Source organism: Heterodontus francisci, chromosome 10 (genome assembly GCF_036365525.1).
Source record: "Heterodontus francisci isolate sHetFra1 chromosome 10, sHetFra1.hap1, whole genome shotgun sequence".
Classification (NCBI taxonomy): Eukaryota; Metazoa; Chordata; class Chondrichthyes; order Heterodontiformes; family Heterodontidae; genus Heterodontus; species Heterodontus francisci.
In genome coordinates, this window is record NC_090380.1 from 121831219 (window position 1) to 121849973 (window position 18755).

At 50.5% G+C, this 18755-nt stretch overlaps 1 protein-coding gene across 1 annotated transcript in view; it reads left to right on the forward strand.

The window, feature by feature from the left end:
* The window catches only part of LOC137374244 (cell adhesion molecule 2-like), a 912392-nt gene that overhangs the window by 842362 nt on the left and 51275 nt on the right, over nt 1–18755 (forward strand). Inside the window, exon 10 of the mRNA XM_068040031.1 lies at nt 12764–12802. Within this exon, the coding sequence (XP_067896132.1) occupies nt 12764–12802 (39 nt within the window). The remainder of the gene's footprint in view (nt 1–12763; nt 12803–18755) is intronic.

The window sequence follows — 18755 nt, forward strand, 5'->3', positions numbered from 1 at the left end:
TACAGTATACAGACCAGACCTGACTCTGTGTGTACAGTATACAGACCAGACCTGATCCTGTGTGTACAGTATACAGACCAGACCTGACCCTGTGTATACAGTATACAGACCAGACCTGACTCTATGTATGCATTAAAGAGGCTCAGTGGTACAACACTTGCCTCTGATTCGTAAGTTTCTGTGTTCAAGTCCCAGGATTTAAACATATCCAGACTATGTTGGAAGGTCAGTACTGAGGGAATGCTGCACTGTCAGAGGGACAATACTGAGGGAGTGCTGCACTGTCAGAGGGACAATACTGAGGGAGTGCTGCACTGTCGGAAAGTCAGTACTGAAGGAGCGCTGCACTGTCGGAGGGTCAGTACTGAGGGAGTGCTGCACTGTCAGAGGGTCAGTACTGAGGGAATGCTGCACTGTCGGAGGGTCAGTACTGAAGGAGCGCTGCACTGTCGGAGGGTCAGTACTGAGGGAGTGCTGCACTGTTACCTGGGCATTATCACATTGTTGTTTGTGGGAGCTTGCTGTGCACATATTGGCTGCTGCATTACCTGCATCACGAAAGTGACAACACTTTAAAAGTGCTTCATTGGCTGTAAATCACTTTGGGAAGTCCTGAGATTTTGAAAGGCTCTATATAAATGCAAGATCATTCTGTTGGATTGGAGAGTGAAGAATATGTCAGGGCCTCTGCTCCAGTTTGTGATGCACTGACCCCTGTGTGTAGGTGAGGTGCAAGGGTGGGATTGAGCTCTGCTTTGACCCTATCTGTAGCAGTGAGGCTGACATGTGGAGAACAGCCTTGTTTTTGATGCACTAGAAAGTTGGCCAGTCTGAGCACAGCCCCTCAGTGAAGGTGGGTCAGTCTGATCACACCCCCTCAGAGAAGGTGGGTCAGTCTGATCACACCCCCTCAGAGAAGGTGGGTCAGTCTGATCACACCGACTAAGAGAAGGTGGGTCAGTCTGATCACGACCCCTCAGTGAAGGTGGGTCAGTTGGATATTGTCCCCTCAGTGAAGGTGGATCAGTCTGATCACACCCCCTCAGTGAAGGTGGGTCAGTCTGATCACACCCACTCAGGGAAGGTGGGTCAGTCTGATCACACCGACTAAGAGAAGGTGGGTCAGTCTGATCACGACCCCTCAGTGAAGGTGGGTCAGTTGGATATTGTCCCCTCAGTGAAGGTGGATCAGTCTGATCACACCCCCTCAGTGATGTGGGTCAGTCTGATCACACCCAGTCAGGGAAGGTGGGTCAGTCTGATCACGCCCACTCAGGGAAGGTGGGTCAGTCTGATCACACCTCCTCAGAGAAGGTGGGTCAGTCTGATCACACCCCCTTAGAGAAGGTGGGTCAGTCTGATCACACCCCCTCAGAGAAGGTGGATCAGTCTGATCACACCCCCTCAGTGAAGGTGGGTCAGTCTGATCACACCCACTCAGTGAAGGTGGGTCAGTCTGATCACACCCCCTCAGTGAAGGTGGGTCAGTCTGATCACACCCCCTCAATGAAGGTGGGTCAGTCTGATCACATCCCCTCAGTGTAGGTGGGTCAGTCTGATCACACCCCCTCAGTGAAGGTAGGTCAGTGTGATCACGTCCCCTCAGTGAAGGTGGGTCAGTCAGATCACACCCCCTCCGTGAAGGTGGGTCAGTCTGATCACACCCCCCTCAGTGATGGTGGGTCAGTCTGTTCACACCCCCTCAGTGATGGGTCAGTCTGTTCACACCCCCTCAGTGAAGTTGGGACAGTCTGATCACGCCCACTCAGTGAAGGTGGGTCAGTCTGATCACGCCCACTCAGTGAAGGTGGGTCAGTCTGATCACACCCCCTCAGTGAAGGTGGGTCAGTCTGATCACGCCCACTCAGTGAAGGTGGGTCAGTCTGATCACACCCCCTCAGTGAAGGTGGGTCAGTCTGATCACACCCCCTCAGAGAAGGTGGGTCAGTCTGATCACACCGACTAAGAGAAGGTGGGTCAGTCTGATCACGACCCCTCAGTGAAGGTGGGTCAGTTGGATATTGTCCCCTCAGTGAAGGTGGATCAGTCTGATCACACCCCCTCACTGAAGGTGGGTCAGTCTGATCACACCCACTCAGGGAAGGTGGGTCAGTCTGATCACACCCCCTCAGAGAAGGTGGGTCAGTCTGATCACACCCCCTCAGAGAAGGTGGGTCAGTCTGATCACACCGACTAAGAGAAGGTGGGTCAGTCTGATCACGACCCCTCAGTGAAGGTGGGTCAGTTGGATATTGTCCCCTCAGTGAAGGTGGATCAGTCTGATCACACCCCTTCAGTGAAGGTGGGTCAGTGTGATCACGTCCCCTCAGTGAAGGTGGGTCAGTCAGATCACACCCCCTCCGTGAAGGTGGGTCAGTCTGATCACACCCCCCTCAGTGTAGGTGGGTCAGTCTGATCACACCCCCTCAGTGATGGTGGGTCAGTCTGTTCACACCCCCTCAGTGATGGTGGGTCAGTCTGTTCACACCCCCTCAGTGAAGTTGGGACAGTCTGATCACGCCCACTCAGTGAAGGTAGGTCAGTCTGATCACGCCCACTCAGTGAAGGTGGGTCAGTCTGATCACACCCCCTCAGTGAAGGTGGGTCAGTCTGATCACGCCCACTCAGTGAAGGTGGGTCAGTCTGATCACACCCCCTCAGTGAAGGTGGGTCAGTCTGATCACGCCCACTCAGTGAAGGTGGGTCAGTCTGATCACACCCCCTCAGTGAAGGTGGGTCAGTCTGATCACGCCCACTCAGTGAAGGTGGGTCAGTCTGATCACACCCCCTCAGTGAAGGTGGGTCAGTCTGATCACACCCCCTCAGTGAAGGTGGGTCAGTCTGATCACGCCCACTCAGTGAAGGTGGGTCAGTCTGATCACACCCCCTCAGTGAAGGTGGGTCAGTCTGATCACACCCCCTCAGAGAAGGTGGGTCAGTCTTATCACACCGACTAAGAGAAGGTGGGTCAGTCTGATCACGACCCCTCAGTGAAGGTGGGTCAGTCTGATCACACCCCCTCAGTGAAGGTGGGTCAGTCTGATCACACCCACTCAGGGAAGGTGGGTCAGTCTGATCACACCCACTCAGAGAAGGTGGGTCAGTCTGATCACACCCACTCAGGGAAGGTGGGTCAGTCAGATCACACCCCCTCCGTGAAGGTGGGTCAGTTTGATCACAGCCCCCTCAGTGTAGGTGTGTCAGTCTGATCACACCCCCTCAGTGATGGTGGGTCAGTCTGTTCACACCCCCTCAGTGATGGTGGGTCAGTCTGTTCACACCCCCTCAGTGAAGTTGGGACAGTCTGATCACGGCCCCCTCAGTGAAGGTGGGTCAGTCTGATCACGCCCACTCAGTGAAGGTGGTTCAGTCTGATCACACCCCCTCAGTGAAGGTGGGTCAGTCTGATCACGGCCCCTCAGTGAAGGTGGGTCAGTCTGATCACGCCCACTCAGTGAAGGTGGGTCAGTCTGATCACACCCCCTCAGTGAAGGTGGGTCAGTCTGATCACGCCCACTCAGTGAAGGTGGGTCAGTCTGATCACACCCCCTCAGTGAAGGTGGGTCAGTCTGATCACGCCCACTCAGTGAAGGTGGGTCAGTCTGATCACACCCCCTCAGTGAAGGTGGGTCAGTCTGATCACGCCCACTCAGTGAAGGTGGGTCAGTCTGATCACGCCCACTCAGTGAAGGTGGGTCAGTCTGATCACACCCCCTCAGTGAAGGTGGGTCAGTCTGATCACACCCCCTCAGTGAAGGTGGGTCAGTCTGATCACGCCCACTCAGTGAAGGTGGGTCAGTCTGATCACACCCCCTCAGTGAAGGTGGGTCAGTCTGATCACGCCCACTCAGTGAAGGTGGGTCAGTCTGATCACACCCCCTCAGTGAAGGTGGGTCAGTCTGATCACGCCCACTCAGTGAAGGTGGGTCAGTCTGATCACGCCCACTCAGTGAAGGTGGGTCAGTCTGATCACACCCCCTCAGTGAAGGTGGGTCAGTCTGATCACGGCCCCTCAGTGAAGGTGGGTCAGTCTGATCATGCCCACTCAGTGAAGGTGGGTCAGTCTGATCACACCCCCTCAGTGAAGGTGGGTCAGTCTGATCACGCCCACTCAGTGAAGGTGGGTCAGTCTGATCACACCCCCTCAGTGAAGGTGGGTCAGTCTGATCACGCCCACTCAGTGAAGGTGGGTCAGTCTGATCACACCCCCTCAGTGAAGGTGGGTCAGTCTGATCACGCCCACTCAGTGAAGGTGGGTCAGTCTGATCACACCCCCTCAGTGAAGGTGGGTCAGTCTGATCACGCCCACTCAGTGAAGGTGGGTCAGTCTGATCAAACCCCCTCAGTGAAGGTGGGTGAGTCTGATCACACCCCCTCAGTGAAGGTGGGTCAGTCTGATCACGCCCACTCAGTGAAGGTGGGTCAGTCTGATCACACCCCCTCAGTGAAGGTGGGTCAGTCTGATCACACCCCCTCAGTGAAGGTGGGTCAGTCTGATCACGCCCACTCAGTGAAGGTGGGTCAGTCTGATCACACCCCCTCAGTGAAGGTGGGTCAGTCTGATCACACCCCCTCAGTGAAGGTGGGTCAGTCTGATCACGGCCCCTCAGTGAAGGTGGGTCAGTCTGATCATGCCCACTCAGTGAAGGTGGGTCAGTCTGATCACACCCCCTCAGTGAAGGTGGGTCAGTCTGATCACACCCCCTCAGTGAAGGTGGGTCAGTCTGATCACACCCCCTCAGTGAAGGTGGGTCAGTCTGATCACGCCCACTCAGTGAAGGTGGGTCAGTCTGATCACACCCCCTCAGTGAAGGTGGGTCAGTCTGATCACGCCCACTCAGTGAAGGTGGGTCAGTCTGATCACACCCCCTCAGTGAAGGTGGGTCAGTCTGATCACGGCCCCTCAGTGAAGGTGGGTCAGTCTGATCATGCCCACTCAGTGAAGGTGGGTCAGTCTGATCACACCCCCTCAGTGAAGGTGGGTCAGTCTGATCACGCCCACTCAGTGAAGGTGGGTCAGTCTGATCACACCCCCTCAGTGAAGGTGGGTCAGTCTGATCACGCCCACTCAGTGAAGGTGGGTCAGTCTGATCACACCCCCTCAGTGAAGGTGGGTCAGTCTGATCACGCCCACTCAGTGAAGGTGGGTCAGTCTGATCACACCCCCTCAGTGAAGGTGGGTCAGTCTGATCACGCCCACTCAGTGAAGGTGGGTCAGTCTGATCACGCCCACTCAGTGAAGGTGGGTCAGTCTGATCACACCCCCTCAGTGAAGGTGGGTCAGTCTGATCACGCCCACTCAGTGAAGGTGGGTCAGTCTGATCACACCCCCTCAGTGAAGGTGGGTCAGTCTGATCACGCCCACTCAGCGAAGGTGGGTCAGTCTGATCACGGCCCCTCAGTGAAGGTGGGTCAGTCTGATCATGCCCACTCAGTGAAGGTGGGTCAGTCTGATCACACCCCCTCAGTGAAGGTGGGTCAGTCTGATCGTGCCCACTCAGTGAAGGTGGGTCAGTCTGATCACACCCCCTCAGTGAAGGTGGGTCAGTCTGATCACGGCCCCTCAGTGAAGGTGGGTCAGTCTGATCACGGCCCACTCAGTGAAGGTGGGTCAGTCTGATCACACCCCCTCAGTGAAGGTGGGTCAGTCTGATCACGCCCACTCAGTGAAGGTGGGTCAGTCTGATCACACCCCCTCAGTGAAGGTGGGTCAGTCTGATCACGCCCACTCAGTGAAGGTGGGTCAGTCTGATCACACCCCCTCAGTGAAGGTGGGTCAGTCTGATCACGCCCACTCAGTGAAGGTGGGTCAGTCTGATCACGGCCCCTCAGTGAAGGTGGGTCAGTCTGATCATGCCCACTCAGTGAAGGTGGGTCAGTCTGATCACACCCCCTCAGTGAAGGTGGGTCAGTCTGATCGTGCCCACTCAGTGAAGGTGGGTCAGTCTGATCACACCCCCTCAGTGAAGGTGGGTCAGTCTGATCACGGCCCCTCAGTGAAGGTGGGTCAGTCTGATCATGCCCACTCAGTGAAGGTGGGTCAGTCTGATCACACCCCCTCAGTGAAGGTGGGTCAGTCTGATCGTGCCCACTCAGTGAAGGTGGGTCAGTCTGATCACACCCCCTCAGTGAAGGTGGGTCAGTCTGATCACGGCCCCTCAGTGAAGGTGGGTCAGTCTGATCACGGCCCACTCAGTGAAGGTGGGTCAGTCTGATCACGGCCCCTCAGTGAAGGTGGGTCAGTCTGATCACGGCCCCTCAGTGAAGGTGGGTCAGTCTGATCACGGCCCACTCAGTGAAGGTGGGTCAGTCTGATCACGCCCACTCAGTGAAGGTGGGTCAGTCTGATCACGGCCCCTCAGTGAAGGTGGGTCAGTCTGATCACGGTCCACTCAGTGAAGGTGGGTCAGTCTGATCACACCCCCTCAGTGAAGGTGGGTCAGTCTGATCACGCCCACTCAGTGAAGGTGGGTCAGTCTGATCACACCCCCTCAGTGAAGGTGGGTCAGTCTGATCACGCCCACTCAGTGAAGGTGGGTCAGTCTGATCGTGCCCACTCAGTGAAGGTGGGTCAGTCTGATCACACCCCCTCAGTGAAGGTGGGTCAGTCTGATCACGCCCACTCAGTGAAGGTGGGTCAGTCTGATCACACCCACTCAGTGAAGGTGGGTCAGTCTGATCACGCCCACTCAGTGAAGGTGGGTCAGTCTGATCACACCCACTCAGTGAAGGTGGGTCAGTCTGATCACGCCCACTCAGTGAAGGTGGGTCAGTCTGATCACGGCCCCTCAGTGAAGGTGGGTCAGTCTGATCACACCCACTCAGTGAAGGTGGGTCAGTCTGATCACGGCCCACTCAGTGAAGGTGGGTCAGTCTGATCACACCCCCTCAGTGAAGGTGGGTCAGTCTGATCACGGCCCACTCAGTGAAGGTGGGTCAGTATCTGGATGCCCCCTCAGAGACAGAAGTGTGTCGTTGTTTTGCGGTTATAATACTGGTCTCAGAACCCAGAACTCAAGGCTTCCAATATCTAGCTTCCCTCCTGATCAGCACTGTGGGTGTACCAGTCCCACATGAACTGCTGTGGCTCAGGAAGGCAGCACACCACCACCTTCTCAAGGACAATTAGGATGGGTAATAAATGCTGGCCTAGCCAGCTACGCCCACATCCCATGAACAAATAAAAGAGAAATATCTTCCACAAAATGTAACTTTTTCAATAATGTCAAATAAAAACAGAAAATACTGTAAATACACAGGCAGGGGAACCTGCCTTGCCTAGCAGGTCTATCCTACCTGTGACTGCATTCTCACACTGCATGGTGAATTTGCATCCATCTTCAGCCAGAAGTGCCGAGTTGATGATCCATCTCGGCCTCCTCCTGAAGTCCCCAGCATCACAGATGCCAGTCTTCAGCCAATTCGATTCACTCCGCGTGATATCAAGAAACGACTGAAGGCACTGGATACTGCAAAAGCTATGGGCCCTGACAATATTCCGACAACAGTACTGAAGACCTGTGCTCCAGAACTTGCCGCGCCCCTAGCCAAGCTGTTCCAGTACAGCTACAACACTGGCATCTACCCGGCAGAGTGGAAAATTGCCCAGGTATGTCCTGTACACAAAAAGCAGGACAAATCTAACCCGGCCAATTACCACCCCATCAGCCTATTCTCAATCATCAGTAAAGCGATGGAAGGTGTCATCAACAGTGCCATCAAGCGGCACTTTTTTTTTGTTCATTCATGGGATGTAGGCGTCGCTGGCCAGGTCAGCATTTATTGCCCATCCCTAATTGCCCTTGAGAAGGTGGTGGTGAGCTGCCTTCTTGAACCGCTGCAGTCCATGTGGGGTAGGTACACCCACAGTGCTGTTAGGAAGGGGGTTCCAGGATTTTGACCCAGCGACAGTGAAGGAACGGCGATAGAGTTCCAAGTCAGGATGGTGTGTGACTTGGAGGGGAACTTGCAGGTGGTGGTGTTCCCATGTATTTGCTGCCCTTGTTCTTCTAGTTGGTAGAGGTCGCGGGTTTGGAAGGTGCAGTCTAAGGAGCCTTGGTGCATTGCTGCAGTGCATCTTGTAGATGGTACACACTGCTGCCACTGTGCGTCGGTGGTGGAGGGAGCGAATGTTTGTAGATGGGGTGCCAATCAAGTGGGCTGCTTTATCCTGGATGGTGTTGAGCTTCTTGAGTGTTGTTGGAGCGGCACCCATCCAGGCAAGTGGAGAGGATTCCATCGCACTCCTGACTTGTGCCTTGTAGATGGTGGACAGGTTTTGGGGAGTCAGGAGGTGAGTTACTCGCTGCAGGATTCCTAGCCTCTGACCTGCTCTCGTAGCCACGGTATTTATATGGCTGCTCCAGTTCAGTTTCTGATCAATGGTAACCCCCAGGATGTTAATAGTGGGGGATTCAGCGATGGTAATGCCGTTGAATGACAAGGGGAGATGGTTAGATTTTCTCTTGTTGGAAATGCAAGGCTGGTTTGCATCTATTTTAATGCAAGGAGTCTTACGAGTAAGGCAGATGAATTGAGGGCGTTGATTAGCACATGGCATTATGATATTATTGCTATCACAGAGACATGGTTAAGTCATAGAGTCATGGAGTCATAGAGTTATACAGCACAGAAACAGGCCCTTCAGCCCATTGTGTCTGTGCCAGCCATCAAGCACCTAACTATTCTAATCCCATTGAGGGAGGGGCAAGACTGGCAGCTTAATATTCCAAGATATAGAATCTTCAGGCATGACAGGGGAGGGGATAAAAGAGGAGGTGGCATTGCACTATTGATCAAGGAGTCAATTACTGCAGTAAGGAGGGATGATATCTTAGAAGGTTCCTCAAATGAGGATATATGTGTAAAACTTAAAAACAAAAAGGGGGCAATCATTTGGCTGGGAGTGTACTACAGGCCACCAAACAGTCAGGGAGAGATAGAGGAGCAGATATGTCGGCAAATCTCAGAGAGGTGTAAAAATAATAGGGTAATAATAGTAGGGGATTTCAACTTCCCCAGTATCAACTGGGATAGTCTCAGTGTAAAAGGCTTAAAGGGGGAGGAATTCTTATTGTGCATCCAAGAGAGCTTTTTGAGCCAGCACGTAGAAAGTCCTACAAGAGAAGGGGCAGTACTGGACCTAATCCTTGGGAATGAAGCTGGACAAGTGGTTGAAGTGTCAAAGGGGGAACATTTCGAGGATAGTGACCATAACACTGTAAGATTTAAGGTAGTTATGGAAAAGGACAAAGATGGACCGAAAATAAAGGTACTGAATTGGGGGGAGGCCGATTTCAATATGATAAAACAGAATCTGGCCAAAGTGGACTGGGAGCAGCTACTTGTAGGAAAGTCTACATCAGATCAGTGGGAGTCATTGAAAGAGGAAATAGTGACAGTTTAGAGCCAACATGTACCCATTCAGGTGAAGGGTAGGACCAACAAGTCCAGGGAACCCTGGATGTCAAGGGATATAGAGGATTGGATCAGGAAAAAAAAGGAGGGTTATGGCAGATTCAGAGCACTGAAAATAGTGGAGGCACTAGAGGAGTATAGAAAGTGTAGGGGGGTACTTAAAAAAGTAATTAAGAGAGCGAAGAGGGGACATTGAAAAACACTGGTGGGCAAGATAAAGGAAAATCTTAAGGCATTTTATAAATATATTAAGGGCAAAAGGAAAATCAGGGAAAGAGTAGGGCCCATTAGGGACCAAAGTGGCAATGTGTGTGTGGCGCCGGAGGACATAGGTGAGGTTTTGAATGATTACGTTTCATCTGTATTCATTATGGAGAAGGACGATGTAGGTGTCGAGATCAGGGAGGGGGATCATGATATAGTTGAACATATTAGCATTGAAAGGGAGGAGGTATTAGCTGTTTTAGCGAGCTTAAAAGTGGATAAATCCCCAGGCCCAGGTGAGATGTATCCCAGGCTGTTATGTGAGGCAAGGGAGGAGATAGCAGAGGCTCTGACACAAATTTTCAAATCCTCTCTGGCCACAGGAGAGGTACCAGAGGATTGGAGGACAGTGAATGTGGTACCATTATTCAAGAAGGGTAGTAGGGATAAACCAGGTAATTACAGACCGGTGAGTCTAACATCAGTGGTTGGGAAACTGTTGGAAAAAATTCTGTGGGACAGGAATAATCTCTACTTGGAGAGGCAGGGATTAATCAGGGATAGTCAGCATGGCTTTGTCAGGGGGAGATCGTGTCTAACTAACTTGATTGAATTTTTTGAGGCAGTGACCAGATGTGTAGATGAGGGTAAAGTAGATGATGTAGTCTACATGGACTTCAGTAAGGCTTTTGATAAGGTCCCGCATGGGAGATTGGTTAAGAAGGTGAGAGCCCATGGGATCCAGGGCAATTTGGCAAATTGGACCAAAATTGGCTTAGTGGCAGGAGGCAGAGGGTGATGGTTAAGGGTTGTTTTTGCGAGTAGAAGCCTGTGACCAGTGGTGTACCGCAGGGACTGGTGCTGGGACCCTTGCTGTTTGTAGTGTACATTAATGATTTAGACGTGAATATTGGAGTTATGATCAGTAAGTTTGCAGATGACACGAAAATTGATGGTGTCGTAAATAGTGAGGAGGAAAGCCTTAGATTACAGGACGATATAGATGGGCTGGTAAGAGGGGTGGACCTGTGGCAAATGGAATTTAATCCTGAGAAGTGTGAGGTGATGCATTTTGGGAGGTCTAATAAGGCAAGGGAATATACAATGGAATGTAGGACCCTAGGAAGTACAGAGGGTCAGAGGGACCTTGGTGTACTTGTCCATAGATCACTGAAGGCAGCAGCACAGGTAGATAAGGTGGTTAGGAAGGCATATGGGATACTTGCCTTTATTGACCATGGCATAGAATATAAGAGCAGGGAGGTTATGATGGAGCTGTATAAAACACTAGTTAGTCCACAGCTGGAATACTGTGTACAGTTCTGGGCATCACACTATAGGAAGGATGTGATTGCACTGGAGAGGGTACAGAGGAGATTCACCAGGATGTTGCCTGGACTGGAGCATTTCAGCTATGAAGAGAGACTGAAAAGGCTAGAGTTGTTTTCCTTAGAGCAGAGAAGGCTGAGGGAAGATATGATTGAGGTATATGAAATTATGCGGGGCATTGATCGGTTAGATAAGAAGAAACTTTTTCCCTTAGCGGAGGGGTCAATAACCAGGGGGCATAGATTTAAGGTAAGCGGCAGGAGGTTTAGAGGGGATTTGAGGAAAAAAAATTTTAACCAGAGTGTGGTTGGAATCTGGAACACACTGCCTGAAGCGTTGGTATATGCAGGAACCATCACAACATTTAAGAAGTATTTAGATGAGCACTTGAAATGCCATAGCATACAAGGCTACGGGCCAAGTGCTGGAAAATGGGATTAGAATAGTTAGGTGCTTGATGGGCGGCACAGACACGATGGGCCGAAGGGCCTGTTTCTGTGCTGTATAACTCTATGACTTTATGACTCTATGACTCTATGGTTATTGCCTGGCACTTGTGTGGCGCAAATATTACTTGCCACTTTTCAGCCCAAGCCTGGATACTGTCCAGGTCTTGCTGCATTTCTACACGGACTGCTTCAGTATCTGAGGAGTCACGAATGGTGCTGAACATTGTGCAATCATCAGCGAACATCCCCACTTCTGACCTTATGATTGAAGGAAGGTCATTGATGAAGCAGCTGAAAATGGTTGGGCTTAGGACACTACCCTGAGGAATTCCTGCAGTGATGTCCTGGAGCTCAGATGATTGACTTCCAACAACCACAAACATCTTTCTTTGTGCTAGGTATGACTCCAGCCAGCTTCAAAATGCACTCCAGCAACTCAGCAAACCCACGACCTCTCCCAACTAGAAGGACAAGGGCAGCAGATACATGGGAACACCACCACCTGCAAGTTCCCCTCCAAACCACACACCATCCTGACTTGGAACTATATCGCCGTTCCTCACTGTCGCTGGGTCAAAATCCTGGAACTTCCTCCCTAACAGCACTGTGGGTATTCCTTACACACATGGACTGCAGCGGTTCAAGAAGGCAGCTCACCACCACCTTCTCAAGGGCAATTAGGGATGGGCAGTAAATGCTGTCCTAGTCAATGATGCCCACTTCCCCCTAACAAATAAAAAAAATTCTTACCACCCTCGCAATTACCAATCTCTTCAAGAAAGCCCAACACCACTCTCCCAGGACAACTGATGTGGCAATGCCCTCATCGCAAGATGACTGACAGACGAGCAGGTGTAATGGGCAACAGGTTTCAGAGGAAGGGGCTTGTTGACGCCTCTAAAGAAGGAGGTTGGACCATAGTTTAACTGCACTGCCCGCAGTTCACTGAAGGCAAACAGTGCCCTGTCAAGTAGGGAGGTTCCAGGAGGTGTGACAGGAATGGAGTCCACAGGAAAATCAGAACCTAGGGGGTGAACGGATGGAACTCTGCTCTCCTGCATGGTTTTAGATGTGCTGTCCCTTGTCTAACCTTTTCCTACATTGTTTCCCAGATGCTGCTGATGTCATGTACTTTGATCATGTGATCCGTTGCAAGCCAATTATCTTGCTCGCGTGCCCACATGATCAGGTGACGGGCAAGCACCAATCACCAACCTCACAGACCATGCCAGGGATGACGTCATGTCTGAATGCGTTTATGTGTTTAGTTGTTTCTTTTAATTTTCTCTTGAGTTTCAAATGTTTTTTTTATATTCTTACCCATGTCACTTATTTCCCATCATCTGCACCCTACCTGCCTGCAGCCGTGACGGAGCACACATCCCTGACAAGCCCAGCCGAAGGTAAATGGTTTGCCGTTCACTCAGGTTCCTGGCAGCAACTGAGGAGCTCTATCAATGGCCAGCTGACAATCCCACTCCCCCACTCCCCAAGACTGGCTGTGGCTGAGTGCAGCAACACACACCCTTGGCTCAGTGACCACGTCTGTACTCTGAACACAATTTTATCCTAATTCCCTGAGTAGGAAACCCCTGGGATCAGGTGGAGCACTGATTTTACACCACGCCCTCTAGGAGGCAATTGAACCCATCCTGACATTCGGGAAGTTGACGGGATTGAGGGCAATGCTGGTTTGGAACCCTGCCTGATTTTACTCTGCATTGAAAGCAATGAATATTAACAAGCAGATGTCCACCCCATCCTGGCACCGAGTTAGGATCAAATTGCCCCTATTGCAGGGGAGGCAGCATGGATCAAAACAGAGGAAATACAGGCACAATGGGAAAGGAGTGGCCCTTTGAGAATTAAATTGCACCTTTAATGACTCAAATCAGCAACCCTGTGTGCGGGATGGAGCACTGAGCCAGGGAGGCGAGGAAAGGCCCAGTATTCCATCCCACTCCCTCACAGCCAGTGTGGAGAGCGCAGGGTGGCAGGAGGAGTTACAGTTAGCTAAGGAGTCCCATTGGAGAGTGGCCGGGAACCCAGTCAGAACCAGAACCTTCCAAAGACCCAGGGAGAGAATTGGCAGAGCTGAAAGCTGGTGTTTATGAGCTGATATAAAAACAGAAAGTGCTGGAATTACTCAGCAGGTCTGGCAGCATCTGTGGAGAGAGAAACCGAGTTAACGTTTCAGGTCAGTGACCTTTCATCAGCACCAATGAGCTGATCTTCAGCATCTCCCATGAAGAGTATGACCCGATTGACCCATCTCAAAGCGGCTCCATTGATCAAGGTCTCTGGGTTGCTCATTGGATGGAGTGGTTTCAGTTTGGGTTCTTACCGTGGTGTTTGTGCACATTGGCTTGATTTGTGATGTGTTCATTGTAACGTTTAGAGAGAGTGAACATACTAATGACTAATTTATTAGAGTTCTTTGAGGAAGTAACAAGCCAGGTGGATAAAGGGGAACCTGTAGATTTGATAAGGTGCCACATCAAAGGTTACTGCACAAGATAAGAACTCATCGTGTTGGGGGTAACATATTAGCATGGATAAAGGACTGGTTAGCTAACAGGAAGCAGAGAGTAGGGATAAATGGGGCATTTTCTGTTTGGCAAGCTGTAACTAGTGGAGTGCCACAGGAATCAGTGCTGGGGCCTCAACTATTTATTATTTATATCAATGACGTGGATGAGGGACAGAATGTACGGTAGCTAAATTTGCTGATGACACAAAGATAGGAAGGAAAGTAAGCTGTCAAGAGAAAGTATAGAGTCTACAAAGAAAAGCAGTATATTATTTAAATGGAGAGAGACTGCAGAACTCAGCAGTTACAGAGGGATCTGGTTGTCCTGGTAAATGAATCACAAAAGGTTAGTATGCAGGTACAGCAAGTGAGTAGGAATGCAAATGGAATAATGGCGTTTATTGCAAGGGGGATGGAATATAAAAATAGGAAAGTTTTGCTACAGTTGTACAGGACTTTAGTTCAACTGCATATGGAGTACTGTGTACAGTTTTGGTCTCCTTACTTAAGAAAGGATATAATTGCATTAGATACAGTTCAGAAAAGGTTCACTCGAGTGATTCCTGGGATGGGGGGTGGTGGGGTTATCTTATGAGGAAAGGGTGGACAGGTTGGGCCTATACCCACCGGAGTTTAGAAGGATGAGAGGTGATCTTACTGAAACATATAAGATCCTGAGAGGACTCGCTAGGGTGGATGCTGAGAGGATGTTTCACCTTGTTGGGGAGTCGAGAACAAGGGGTCACAGTTTAAGAATAAAAGGTCTCTCAATTAAGACTGCGATGAGGAGGAATTTTTTTCTCTCTTAGAGGGTCATTTGTCGGTGGAATTCTCTTCCCAGAGAGCAGTGGAGGCTGGGTCATTGAATATATTCAAGGCTGAGTTAGATAGATTCTTTATCTACAAGGGTGTCAAAGGGTATCGGGGCTGGGCAGGAAAGCGGAGTTGAGGCCACAATCAGATCAGCCAGGAACGTATTGAATGGTGAAGCAGGCTTGAGGGGCCGAATGGTCTACTCCTGCTCCTAATTCTTGTGTTCTCACGTTCTTATATACTGACAGCACCTGCTGTTTTCTAAAATCTCCCGCTGCTCAGTAACACCCAGCTCCGCAGTTCCATTATGTAAGCAGCAGTTGATTTTCTGTGACGCGCAGATCTTACGACAGATCATCCATTTACTAAGGCTGTATCACACTCTGTCCAGCTCAACCTCACAGTGACAAACACTTGTTAGTATCCACTTAAGGACAACAAACAGCTTACTACTGCTGTTTTGGGATGTCCCATTTTGGGTAAATCAAGCCCAAATCAGCCATGGATTTCCCCAGGCACACTGTGACTGTGCTCTGATTATCTGGCAGCCACACACCAGGCAGAGGGCAACTTAATGCAAATGCATTGCAGCTTACCTATGGATCAGCAGCTAGTGTAGCAAAGTGATATAGAACCTGTACAATAGCAAAGGCACAGCATTAAACCACAGCTCGGTAAGGGATAGCAAACAGTTTGCAGCAGTTTCCACTGCTGATTGCTACCCAGTGAGCTCAGCTGTTGAGAGTATGGACAGTAGGTGATGAGAGGGTTTCAGGAAAAGCTGTGAAGCCCGCCATCGTCCAACAGCTGTATGTAGTTCAACCCATACCCCAGGGAAAGTTGGTGCCTGTGGAACCCATACCCTGGGGAGAGTCAGTGTGTGTGGAACCCCTACCCCAGTGAGAGTTAGTGTGTGTGGGACCCGTACCCCAGTGAGAGTCAGTGTGTGTGGAACCCGTACCCCAGTGAGAGTCAGTGTGTGTGGAACCCATACCCCAGTGAGAGTCAGTGTTTGTGGAACCCGTACCCCAGTGAGAGTCAGTGTGTGTGGGACCCGTACCCCAGTGAGAGTAAGTGTGTGTGGAACCCGTACCCCAGTGAGAGTCAGTGTGTGTGGAACCCGTACCCCAGTGAGAGTCAGTGTGCGTGTGGAACCCGTACCCCAGTGAGAGTCAGTGTGTGTGGAACCCATACCCCAGTGAGAGTCAGCGTGTGTGGAACCCGTACCCCAGTGAGAGTCAGTGTGTGTGGAACCCGTACCCCAGTGAGAGTCAGTGTTTGTGGAACCCGTACCCCAGTGAGAGTCAGTGTGTGTGGAATCCCTACCCCAGTGAGAGTCAGTGTGTGTGGAATCCCTACCCCATGACGTGGAGGGGCGGGCAGTCCGTTCCCGATAATGGTGTCAGCTCCTATGTGTAGGCGCCATTTTTAAAGGACAGCCAGCCCTGCCGGGCCATTTACATTTTTCAAGGGCTACCCACCCCCCCCAATGCACTGGTGATAAATCTATCACCCCTTCTCCCCCTCAACAACAATTAAATTTAACATTTGCCCTCTTCCCCCCAAAACATTTACCTTCAATACTTGATCTTCCCCCCGCAACCAAACTGATCAAAGTGCAGAGGTCTCCCCTTCCCACCCTCCCCTACACTAGTAATTTGCATGCCCATTCCCCGACCCTAATACACTAAAAATCATAAGCTCCCCCATTCCCCACCACAGTAGCACCTGCTTTCCCTACGGGAAAGTGAAGGTGCGTGAGTGCCGGCCCACGCTCGGAAAATCGCGGCTCGAAGGTAGATCATTAATGATTTTATTTAAATGTAGTCACATCATTAATTGAAATATGTTAATGCAGGTCCCGTTGCCCAGCGGCAGGGGGGCCGCCACGGAGTCTCACCACCACCAGGAAGATCGGGCCCGGCACTCCTGGCCTCGAGCTCAATGGCGGGCCAATGCTCGAATGATCTTCCGGCTGCCCCCGTTATGGAGCCTGACGTCAGGAGCTCAGTAAAATCCATGCCAGCATGTGTGGGCATGGATCCCAGGGAGATTGAATGGGCAGGATTTTCCCATGCGCTTCGGGGTCCCCACTTGGCACTCCCAAGCCTGCACTCACCGGGTGTCTGACCGGTGGTGCTATTTTCCCGGAGGCAGCCTTCTAATTGGCTGCCTCCACGCTCACAATCCTATTAAGGGCAGTGAATGGGTCAGTCCAATCACAGGGGCAGTAGTTCTGGTGCCTCAGTAATCCCACCGGGAGAGGTGAGCACTGCTGAGTCTGGTCTGAGAACTCGAGGGTCTCAAAATGGAGGCATCCTTGCAGGGTTAAGAATGATTACCTGTTTTAGAGGGGGGAAAAGGCAGGCCCCAAGGATCGGAGGGGAAAGCCCTCTGGGAGGGGACAGTTGGGACCATGGGGGAACTGCCTATGATGCCTGTGACCCCCCTCTGTGAGGGCTGGAGCCTCCCGCTCTGATTGGCCTCTTAATGGAAGCCTTAATCATTTAAATTGGCTGCCCACCTCCATTCAGCCGGTCCACCCCGGGAATATTCCCCAACATGTCCCAATGCATCTCCCCACCATTTTCCCGGTTCCTCCACCTCCAAGCCCCCCACCCCGGCACTGGGAAAATTCTGCCAGTGTCTTTGGCAGTGACAATTACATACAAGTTTCTGTCATTTATCTATATACTGTGTTATAGATGAGTGCACAGTGTATGGCGTAGTGGTAATGTCACTGAACTAGTAATCCAGAGGCCCAGGCTAATGCTCTGGGGACAGGGGTTCAAATCCCACCATGGCAGCTGGTGGAATTTAAATTTAATTAATAAATACATTCAATTCATTGATGAAAATCTGGAATTGAAAGCTAGTCTCAGTAATGGTGCCATGAAACTATCATCGATTGTCATTAAAAACCCATCTGGTTCACTAATGTTCTTTGGAGAAGGAAATCTGCTGTCCTTACCTGGTCTGGCCTACATGTGATGCCAAACCCACAGCAATGTGATTGACTCTTAACTGCCACTCAGTTGTTGAGGACAATTTGGGATGGGCAACAAATGCTGGTCTTGCCAGTGACGCCCACATCCCATGAAAAAAAAAAGTGAACACTGAATTATGTAGATTGAATACTGTAGATGGTACAGGTGTGTGTACTGAGTGTGAGCATACTGTAGATGTGTACACTGGGTGTGGTACAGGTGAGTATACTGTACATGTGTATAAACTGAGTTTGGTTCAGGTGTGTCTGTGTGTATATCCTGCCTGGTGCAACTATGCTGTTCCTGCTTATTATTTGGTTCGACTAAGAACAGTTAGCTGTAATGGAATTCTTTTCAGGGTGGGTAAGAAATTCACTTTAATTATTTATTAAATTAAATTATATATTGCGGGTTTTTATATATGCTTAATTGCGTGTGGAATTTGTTCCACCTGCAAAATGTGTCAAATTAGAGTTTGTTATGACTGAGTGAAATCCTGAACACATTTACAACAGAAAAAATGAATGATTCTACATCCCCAATTGGTGAGTTGCAGGCAGAAGCCTTGGGTATCACTCCCCAGAATTCCAAACGCTGTGACACTCCTTTTCCACATCCAGCTGCTTTATTGGGAAGAACACAGAGTGTCGTCATTCAAAGCTTCCAATCATCCCTACATTTCAGGGATGAGGTTCCGCATAAGAGACTCTTCACTAACATTAAAGCTCATGAAATTGAAGGCAGTAAAAGACAAAGAGTTGGGACAATGGGTATGCACTCGAATATTGGTGTCCCACAGGATGGTTGACCTCGCAAGAAAGGCACTCTGCAATCCTGCTGCTAAAAGCACAGGATGTCAATAAGAAGTGTAAGGGGAAATCAGGGTTCTGCTGTGTGGCTACTGGACCCGCCCAGGAGTCCTGCCCAAGCATCAACTATTCAATATATTTGTGAATGAATTAGATAACACAACTGAGAACCATATATCCAGGTTTGCCACTGACACAAATATTGTTGAGGAGAAAT